The 10,772-nt window shown below is 39.8% G+C and overlaps 1 protein-coding gene across 1 annotated transcript; it reads left to right on the top strand.

The window, feature by feature from the left end:
• The first annotated feature begins 21 nt into the window (after window positions 1-21).
• On the top strand, window positions 22-10,459 carry LOC111327334 (uncharacterized). The gene is made up of 14 exons (XM_022931491.2): window positions 22-194; window positions 367-425; window positions 2,497-2,664; window positions 3,113-3,295; window positions 4,033-4,359; window positions 4,862-4,996; window positions 5,683-5,805; window positions 6,338-6,463; window positions 7,082-7,204; window positions 7,703-7,889; window positions 8,061-8,231; window positions 8,492-8,695; window positions 9,039-9,115; window positions 9,237-10,459. Exons 1-14 carry the CDS (start codon window positions 157-159, stop codon window positions 10,058-10,060), a joined length of 2,745 nt encoding a protein of 914 aa, XP_022787226.2. The 5' UTR covers window positions 22-156; the 3' UTR covers window positions 10,061-10,459.
• The last annotated feature ends 313 nt before the right edge of the window (window positions 10,460-10,772 follow it).

Below are 10,772 nucleotides of genomic sequence, written 5' to 3'. Positions count from 1 at the left end.
TGTTTTGTTTCAAATATCAATTGACAATGCGCCAAGGAATTTGACACCATTCTTCAAAAGCGCATTAGAGTCTCGATATTTAGAGTTTGAAGATTGCTTTTCTCTAACGTTTTTTCGTGTTCTCCTGTAACATTTCGTCACCGAAAAGACCCAGATATGAGAGGAAATCAAGGGATTTATGTTGTCAGTTTTTGGTGAGGCATTTTTCTTTCTCTAAAGTTACATGACGCGTTCTCTAACGCTATTCTACGCGTAACAGAAACATTAGAAAACATCTGCCAAAGCTTCAGTGTAATGGTTACTCTTTGTAGTTGGACTTAATTACGGGTCTAAAATTGTTGTTTATTCTTCTTTTCGATCACACAGGCTTCATATATCTCTCGTGGTGTTTTGTTTGGGAAGACAGGGGCAGAGTGCTCGTCCGTGTAAGTGGTATCCGATCAGCAGTGTAATTTTTAAGTTATGAGCGCTTGGACCTTGATCAAATCTTAACAAAGGTCGTTCTGTTTTATCTTTGAATATAAGCATCTTCACTTATCTGTATCAGTGATAAAACCGTCGATTTATATCTTCAGAGTGACTGATAAAAAAAACGGTGTGTTAAACTTCATCAAAAACGCAAACACGGCGAACATTGCGTGTACAACCTACGGAAAGCGTTGTAGGACAAACGCGAAGAGGCCTGAAACGCAAGTGTTTCTCACTCTAAATGCCGCCCAGGGAGGGAATAATTCATTGATGTGGGAATTCCGAAAATCCATTTTTTCCCCCATGATTAGTAATATCATATAGGGTGCTACTGTTCAAAATTGTAAGTTTGTGTTTTACTTCCAAAACTCCTAAAATGGATCTTCAAAATCCACGGTATAATAATCAAAAGGGGAAGTCAGTTGAACTTTCTGGCGAATTCCGGTTTGTTTGCGTAATTTCCTGTAGAAAATCAAGCAGTGCGAACGCGTCAGCACAGACGTGCTCAGCGATTACAAGAAATTTTATACGAAGGAAGAAAGGCGATCATTTTTCCAAGTTCCTTTTAATGCTGTAACAGTTAAACTAAATGTAACGACACGATACGATCCAAAAACCGTCAACACTCATTAGGCAGTATTAGGGAGATAAAGCACAGATGGACAGCTCTGATAAAGACTTTTTTTTGAGTGATGTCATACTAGTCTACCGTGCCACAGTTGATTTCGATATGTACAATTCTGTGCTAAAAAAAGTGTCAACCTCTCCTAACCGCTAATGTAGTAAAAATATTGTCGAGACCTCCATGGGTCGTCAAAAGAGCGGAGAACAGAGGAGATAATCGATGTGAAATTGAAAGAAGAGTGCATCACGCAATTTTAGGCAATCGTAGCTTGGAGCTAATGATAGAACACACGAGAAAGAGACGAAAACCCAAAAGGAACACGAAATATCTACGAAGCCACGGCATAGTTCTTCATTTTGAAATGTTTAGTCAATCCGTTTCGATCCCCCCATCCTTACGTTGCGAATAATCAAGATAAATGATTAAAGGGGTTAGATTGGGGAGTATAGCAACTTGACGAAGGGCTAACGCTCGAAATGTCATATTTGAAACTCTTTATGTTGGCCAATTTACATAATAATCTCAGTTGATAAAACCAAAATTACCTATGATTTTTTTTTTTGGAACTCCTTAAGAGGTCGACTCGAACTGTGTTTAAAGTGCACCTAAACCCAAAATTTTTTTTCGCTTAACGAAATAAGCGTATTTTTTGGAGTATTCCTGTGCAAAAAGTTTTTTATGTGCTCAAATCTTCAATTTTCGTCGTCAAATCGAGAACATGAAAGTCTGCACTTCACACATTTTCACTTGTTTGGGAAGGGTGTAGTCGATATTGTACGAAAATATTCCGACTAAGTGTGTTGTAGAGGGATGTAGCAACGTGCGAAATTTGCAAGAGCGCTTCATACATTCCTCATACAACACACCTAGTCGGCATATTTCGGACAATATCGACGACAACCTTCCCAAACAAGTAAAAATGTGCGAAATTCAGACTTTCGTGTTCTCGATTTGACGTCACATTACCCGCTAGCGCCATTCCTCTTTAAACTCGGTCGTGGGGCAAGTTTGCGGCCGATTTTCCCTATTTTGACTGGGCACAGAAAATTAAAGATTTGAGCAAATTAAAAAAATTTGCACAGAAATACTCCAAAAAATAAGCTTATTTCGTTAAGCGAAAAAAAAAAAATTTGGGTTTAGGTGCACTTTAACTGGCGAACCAATTTGAAAACAATACAACTACGGTCTTCATAATAATGTTTTTGGATGAGTGACATAGCAAACGGCCCCATCTATCCTTGAACGTTTCCCCCCTGAGTTTAAAATTACTCATCGATAATCAACTACAAGTAATGACAATCCTTAATTTTGGCCTCACGACGCGATTCTCGTTGTTGTCCCCGTCTGCATCTTATATCTTAAAGTATGCAATTACACACATAACTTTATTATGTAATTACTAGCTTGCGGAAGAAATTACAATGGAAGGGAAGGAAAAATAAAGTCCCCGAATTACCCCAATTATTACAGTCCAAGAGCCAACTGCCTCTACAAGATCACAGTTCCCAGTGGAATGAGGGTCAGAGTCAGATTTAACAATTTCAGCGTTGAACCAGCTGGAGGAAGTCCTAGTAAGTTTGTCTTACGTAGACTACACCGACGCCCTCTGTAATTCTTTCTTAATCTAAAGATGGTATAGAATGCAAGTTCACTTTAATTAACAATCTCACTGAAAGTAATTTATCAGTTCTGTTACTAACGCTCTAACAAGCTTGATACTAGTGGAAAGATTTTATCGTCCATTTATCATACAGTTTTCTACGATAGGAGATGGTGATAGGTCCAGGTGATGACAATTTGACCTAACCTAGGGAAGCGTAACGTAAAAGAAAAAAAAAAAAAAACTTAAATATGTTAGGACTTACCTTGTTAATGAAATCATGTAAATCGCAACTCCCACGTCCATTTGCTCGCTCCTTTGAGCTTGTTCATGATTCCTCCAATAGCCTATTCAATGTATTCCTTATTTCAGATAAAAATGTATTGAGACGTTAACATTTTGTATATTTTGTAAAACAGCAACGTGCTACGATTACGTTGAAGTCCACGATGGCCCAACCACCCAAAACAGTTCCCTTGGGAAGTATTGTGGAAAGCTGCAACCTTTCAGCGTGTTCTCTACCAGCAATGTTATGCTTGTTCGATTTGTCTCCGACCGTTCTGTGAATAACAGGGGCTTTCAACTTAACTTTCAAGCTAAATGTGAGTATAACAGTTAAAATATATCTAACACGTATTTCAGGCTGATCACGCTTATCCATAGATTGTCAACTAGACCATGAACATAAACCTGGTTGGTCAGTCAGTGAGACAGTGAGTTAATCAGTCCGTCAATCAGTCACTCAATCAGTCACTCAATCAGTGGGTCAGTGAGGCAGTGAGTCGCTCAGTCAGTCAGTCAGACAGTCTGAGTCAGTCAGTTAGTCAATGGGTCAATCAGTCAGTGAGTCAGTAAGGTTGTGAGCCAGTCAGTCAGTTAATCAATGAGTCAGTGAGTCGGTGAGCCAGTCATTCAGTGAGTCCGTCAGTGACTGAAAAAGTAATTAAATCAGTCAGTGAATCAGTCAGTCGGTGATTCAATAAGTGAGTCATTCGTTAAGTCAGTGGGTACGTCAGTGAGTCTGTGAGTCAGTTAGCGGGTTTGCGAGTGAGTCAGTCGCTCTGCAGAGTCAACCAGTCAGTCAGTAAGTCTGTCTGTCTGTCTGTCCATTTTTCTTTCTGTCTGTTTCCGTCTAGTTTGGTTCTATCACTTAAGTTGATTATGTACATTTCCACCGTAGAGAGTTTCCTTGGCTGACTTTACGTGTGCTTCCGGGTTTTGTTTCCAAATTTTGCGCTTTCTTCACTTCCTGGATGAGGACGTTTTGAGAGATTCAAAACTCTGATACGTATGGAGCACTGAATTGTCTCACACTCAAACAAGTCTTTCCTCTCAATAGCATTGTCAAGGATTCAACAACAAACACTACCACCCACAGCCACAAATGCAAAGACAGTTCCCTCCACTCCTGTGATAACTACTGCCACACCTTGCTCATCCAAGGAATTTCAGTGCAACGACGGCAGTTGCATAAGAAAGGCATATCGATGTGATGGTACGTTTGACTGTTTGGACAATTCAGATGAAGAGAAGTGTCCATGTAAATCATTCCAAATGACCTGTGCTAATGGAGTGTGTGTCAATAAGCTATGGATTTGTGATGGGGCAGACGATTGCGGTGATGGCTCAGACGAAAAGAACTGCGACGCACCAACAGCTCCATCATGTAAGACATTAAGTTTTTTGTTGTCGTAACGTTTTTTTTTTCCTTTTTTACTGCTGTTTGTGTTGCCTTTTCTTGTTTGTCTGGTTTTTTATGTTTGGTGTGTTGACATCAGTTGCCACGGCTTAAGTATAATCGAAATAATGTAAGATAATACTTAAACCAGCCGAAAAAAAAAAAAAAAAAAGAGCGAAAACTACAGAAAAGGAGTGAAAAAAACACGCAAAAGCGGATCAATAATAGCTATCAAGCGACAGAAGAATAGAAAAACAGACAATCAACCAAGAAAAAAAACAAAGTAAAACAACGAACAAAAAAAAGAATCAAACAAAACCCACAACAAAGACGTATTTACAAAACAATCAATTATGTCCTTTTTTTTTCCGTTAGTGTACATGGGAATAATTCCTCCCTGTTACTTTCAAATTTTGCTTCTAGTAAGTATGATAATTTTATTGATAAACCTTCAGATCGATGAAAAACTGAGTATGCGATTAAATTTTAGCATCCTTGAATTGTTCTGTAAATAACGGCGGTTGTGAACACAAGTGCACCGAGGTTTACGTTGGTCAAAGGAAAAGCATATCTTGCAGTTGTAGACGTGGATTTAATTTACTCTCGGACCAAAAACACTGTGGTGGTAAGATTATATCCTATTCCTAAAGGAAAAGTTAATATCAACACTCCATGTTGCTGTGTATCTGTTTAGCAATAGATCAAATATGAGGTCAAAATGTGGTTAGGAAATAGAAGACGCGCACGGGCGCAGCCTCGCTGATATCCTTACCAAATACTGACGTCTTCTGTGGTCTGTTACTGGACATACCCGCGCCAACGTGGAATCGGATCTATTTGTTTTTTACGGTGAAAACGCAAAATGTTGTTAATGGTGACACCATCTATGCCTCTGTTTCCCAATAGTTCATAAGTAAGACCCAATCAAAATACGAGAATTATTCAGGTTATCAGATAGTTAAATCAGTGTAACATCTGTGTACAGTAGTTAAGAGGAGCGTGGATATGTGTGTCGCAGTTTATTTACAAACAAACGCGATGCAACACCAATCAATAAGAATCAAAGAACGCCGTCTTTAATTAGCGAGTTCATCAAAGCTTTTCCCGAAAATGATTTGGCCCACCTTCCGACACCAACATGTAGAAACAACGACGCGATGTAATATGGTTTGGCATTCTATCAGAGAATACTAGGAATTTGGTATATCGTTTTAAGCATGCATATTGCTTCGATGTAGATTTCTGTCAAATACAGGTTAATGATTAACTATGTTGTTCTATGTTGTTCTATGTTGTTCTTGCCTTCAAAAGACATCGACGAATGTCGGGGTAATAATGGAGGTTGCCGTCATCGGTGTATGAATTACCCAGGAGGCCATACGTGTGCTTGCACCCAAGGTTACTTTCTTGCTCGCGACAAGAAAAACTGTAAAGGTGAATTATAAAATCATTCACAAGGTGATAAGCCTCTTTAGTTTTGCTATCATGACTTTCCCATTTTAAGCATGTATCCATGTAATGAGGTATGGGCAACAAAATAACAAAAAACCCAGTTCTTTATAGAAAGGACAAATGCCCAGTGATCAACAAAACAAATTCGTAGCTTTACTAAAATAAAATGGTATGTCGACCCAGACAAACTCAGATCTTTTTTTTAATTTTTGTGTAGGTGAAACATGTGCTTCTTAGTGAAGATGAGTATGAATTTAAGAAAACGAAAATCTCTCCCCTTAATATTGTGAAAATGCATCCACAGGTTAATGGCAACATACCTGAGTACCTAAAAATCCAATAAAATTGCGACATTCCACTCTACAGAGGTGAAAGAAGACTTCGTTTAACCTATGATCGGGCGGTAACTGGCAGTGGTTAAGAGCTAGAGCTTAATAATACCTCTAAAGCTTAAAAGAAAAAGCATCCTTGCTGATTCCGATTTACAATCTATTTTTTTTTTCTTTTTTTGCAGACATAAATGAATGCTCTAATGGTAACGGGGGATGTAATCATGACTGTGTAAACACCGCTGGAAGCTTTCATTGTAGATGTTATCCCGGATTCGAATTTAAGACCAGTAATAAGAAGATCTGTCAAGGTAGGTTTCCCACTGAATAGTACAGGTCTTTTTTCTGAGCCCTTCTATTTTAGTCAAAAGTTGAACAAAAAGATCACGAACCTAAATGTCATAAGTGGAGTCAAAGGCAAACCCCATAGCATAAGGTCTTGAAGTGGTGAAATGTTCCATAAACATCTTTCTTAAATGGAGAACCAAATCTCTATTTTTCTGAAATCATGTAAATTACTCTATCTGGTGTTGGCAACATCTAAAAATACAACTGAAGAATTTTCATTTGAGAGCGAGGCCAAGAGGGCTTGTTTGTATGCACATAAAATCATGATAATCATGCCTGCCATTATGAAAGTCCATAACGTCGGGTCACCTTTTGTACAAGAAAGAGATAAAGGGTAGAAGAGTTGCTTTCTCTGGGGTTGTGACTCGCTGCAAACACTTTCGCCTCAAGTCAATGCTTGGAGCAATGTCAGGCGACTGTATTCACAGGCTAGGTTGAAAACGGTGAAATTGAATTATACCTATGTTGGCCGATTCTTTCCCTATCCCTTGCAACTGTGTTTAGTAACACTGTGACGAAAAGCGGAATGTAAATCCTACGCGTTAACTACTCTTGAATCATTTTTTTTCCTTACTTACCAGATATTAATGAATGTGATGGCAATAATGGCGGCTGCAGTCACAACTGCGTTAACCAGGCCGGAAGCTTCTACTGCCAGTGCCCACCCGGATACAAGCTACTAAATGACTCCAAGACCTGTGCGGGTAAGAAATAATTTGAACCTGAATGTTTGGGGAATCAAATTTTGCTTTTTTATTTATCACATTCCCACTTTTGACAACGTATTTGCTCTTGCTTGATCTTGCCAAAATTTTCTTTTTCAAATTTTGTTTGATTACGACGAGCTTCTATGCAGCTCGATTATGTAACAGGTAAGGGGTAACTGTTTATCTGGCCTTATTTGGTTTCGAAGCGCAACTTAAACTTAAACATTGTACACGAGTAGTAAGCACTAGACTATACGGAAGAAGATTTATTCTACAGTCAGTCACAAGCAATTGCTAATTTTAGTTAGCGCTCTTCTGGTATCCCAAGTCCACCCAAGGTCTCTTTTACTTTCCTCCGACGGCTTTTGTTTGCTAAGAACGGTGGTAACTTAGATTCTCGCCAGGAGAGTGTTTTTTTTTATTTTTCTTTCTTTTTTTTTTTTTTCGCCATCTCACAAACATGCTTTCTATTCATTATTATTTTTTTTACTACAGATGTGAATGAATGTGAAATAAGTAAAGGTGGATGTGAGCATAATTGCCAGAACACTCTCGGAAGCTTTTATTGTACTTGCCGTGATGGTTATATCGAGGATTTTGTGCATTCCTCCAAGTGTATGGATATTGATGAGTGTGCAGAGGGAGTGCCAGCCTGTTTTGATTGTCATAATACACCTGGAAGGTAATTTTTCTGCAACTGATAAAAGCGACGAGCCGGTTATGACTTAAGTTCAGCTCAAACAGGGATTTAATAGAGAAAAACTTATTAATTTAAGAACAGTATTTCCCATTTCGCTCTTAAAGTTTTAAAAACATTTGTGACCATGTATGTTCTCTTCTTTGTTGTTTTTAGTTTCGAATGTACATGCGACGACCCTGGCTTCACCGCAAACGCCAACAAGACAGGGTGCGAAGACATCGATGAATGTGCCTCAAACAATGGCGGCTGTGGAGAGCACAAATGCGTCAATAATTATGGAAGCTTCTCGTGCCTATGTAAACCTGGATATCAATTTAACCCGACGTAAGTTAAATTCACCAACACTAAATAAACTTCAAGACATAGATACGATTCAGTTGTCAGGTTTGAAAACTGACTGCGTCAGCCCTTTGTTCTTCCCCACGTTGCTCTCACCACGCCTCTCTAGTACCTCATTTGTTAAGGGGAGGGGGAATGGGGGGTGGGGGGTGATAAGGGTGGCAATACTCATAATCACTTTATTTTATGGAGGCTCTGACAGTGAATGCACTACTTGGCACTCTTGTAAATTGTGACTATTGTAGAACCAAAAGTTGTGAGGACATCGACGAGTGCGTGGGTAATCTTAATGGTGGCTGCCAGCAAATCTGCAAAAACAATCTGGGATCGTACCGATGCGCCTGCAGAGATGGTTACAAACTGAGGCAGCAGACCAGGTGTTTGGACATTGACGAATGCGCAGAAAGTGCTCACCAATGCCAGCAGAACTGCACAAATACAGATGGAAGGTATTTTCTGTTTTCTTTCTTCGCCCACATCACATCACGTCCCCAGACTGTGTTTTTATTAGTTAGTGTTTGGATCAAACAGGACTTCCGGAGGGAAATGCATTTTAAGGAGGGAAAACCGTAGCAATATAGATCGACACAACCTTTGAGACTGGTCCACGGATATCTGTAAGATAGAGATAATCACCTCCGTCTTAAGTTTTAGTGACTGAACTGTTTCTTTACCCCTCTACTTTCTCCATCTTTTTCCGTTTTCCTTTTCCTTCTTGTCTATCCTGCTTTCTATTTTCTTTATTATCTGCTTAAAACAATTTAACTGTTGTTAATTAATTATCCTTTTCAGTTATACTTGCTCCTGCAAGAAGGGATACTTTCTTTCCAATAATGGCCACTCCTGCAGTAAAAAGAGGAACCCACAAGGTAAGAGAGAAATATTTTCTTTCACAAAGCCACTGCAAAAAGAGGTATAGCCTCATTTGTACAAAGACACACTGTAACCATCTGTTCACGTTGAAAATTATACGTACTTGTCTTCTTTTAGAGTGCGGCGTTGCACCCCTTGTTGTCAGTTCTTTCCAGGGGAGATGGCATTCAGAGGAACAACCGATTTGGCCATGGGCAGCCTTGCTTCACTTCAGCGTCTACGGTGACATCGAAGGCTGTATGGCCACTCTCATAGATAAAGAATGGCTTATCACATCAGCTCATTGTCTGTACCTGGGAGACAAAGTCATTCCTACAAAGTTTGTCAAGGTGGAACTTGGGGCGTTCCCCCGTGGTTCTTCAAGTCACAATCCTGTTTTGCACGATGTGTCACAAATCGTAATCCACAAAGACTTTAACGGAGACCGAAAGGTACTCTCTGGAAACATCGCCCTTGTTCGCTTGACAAAACCGATCAATGTTACAGATGAGATAAGGCCCATCTGCATACCGACCAGGATGGAAGTGGAGAACCTTCTGAAACCTGGGGCCTCAAGCGATGGTGTTGTAATCGGCTGGGGTAAGACCCCTGAGCACCGAGTTCGCAGCACACTTCACCAGGCGGCAGTCATGGTTTCGCACAGATCACGATGCGAGCAATGGGCCAGCAACATTGCCTTCGATGAAAACACCATGATCTGTGCTGGCTATAAGGAGGCCGAGAGGACCGCTTGTGTCGGTGATAGTGGGTCCCCGCTCATGTTCTCTGTTACAACCCGTGATCAGAGTTCAACAAAGTGGGTTCTGGGTGGTGTGATGAGCTGGGGGCTTAATGTGCTTCCACAAGGCTGCCACAAGGATTACCGCTACACAGCCTACACAAGTGTGGAGCGCAACTTGAAGTGGATCAAGTTCAGGGGTAATCGTGGAAACACGAAATAAACAATCATATTTAATCCTAACGTCAAATAATCACGTAGCATACGTTTTGTTTCCGCTGAGTAACATTAGTAAGCCGCTTATGCTGAGATTAAAGAGAACATGTCTCAGAAATGAGGATATTGCAGCTGTGATCTAACTTGTGACTTCCCATGTGAACGAAGGCAAGCTAAAACACCTTTGAACAGTTTTTATCAACCTTTTGTACAGCTTACTAGGGGTCGCATCCCTTGCAGCCTATCGCATTCCTTTTGTTTTGTAAATTGTTTATGTAACATGCTCGATTACTTCTGATTACCGTTCAATGAAAAGAGTTTGTCAGTTGGGCAATTTATTTTTGGATTTGCTTTATTTTTCTGGGCTGTGCATTACAGAATAAAAGGTAATAGTAAAGAAAACAAACGAAGTGTCGTCAGTAGGACTTTTTTTGGGGGGAGGGAGGGGGGGATCGTCTCACAATGTCAATTAAAGCTTTAGTCAGTCCTGACAGTAAGTGTGATGGCCATGAACAGGGGATGGTTTATTGCGCTACAAGAAAACGAAACGAAAGAAAAAAGGCAACAACAAAAATGTAGGAGCAGGTAACAAAGTCAGCAAGTTTATGATAGGTCCTACAAACAAAAGAGTAACAAAACCATTTATAACACACATAATAGAGCTTGATATCAAAGGCCTTAAAATTGGTCATTACAACTCCACATCGTTAAATGCGATG

This window comes from Stylophora pistillata, chromosome 9, assembly GCF_964205215.1.
Source record: "Stylophora pistillata chromosome 9, jaStyPist1.2, whole genome shotgun sequence".
In the NCBI taxonomy this organism is placed as follows: domain Eukaryota; kingdom Metazoa; phylum Cnidaria; class Anthozoa; order Scleractinia; family Pocilloporidae; genus Stylophora; species Stylophora pistillata.
The sequence above is the reverse complement of the archived record's forward strand: the minus strand, read 5'-3'. Positions and strand labels throughout refer to the sequence as shown.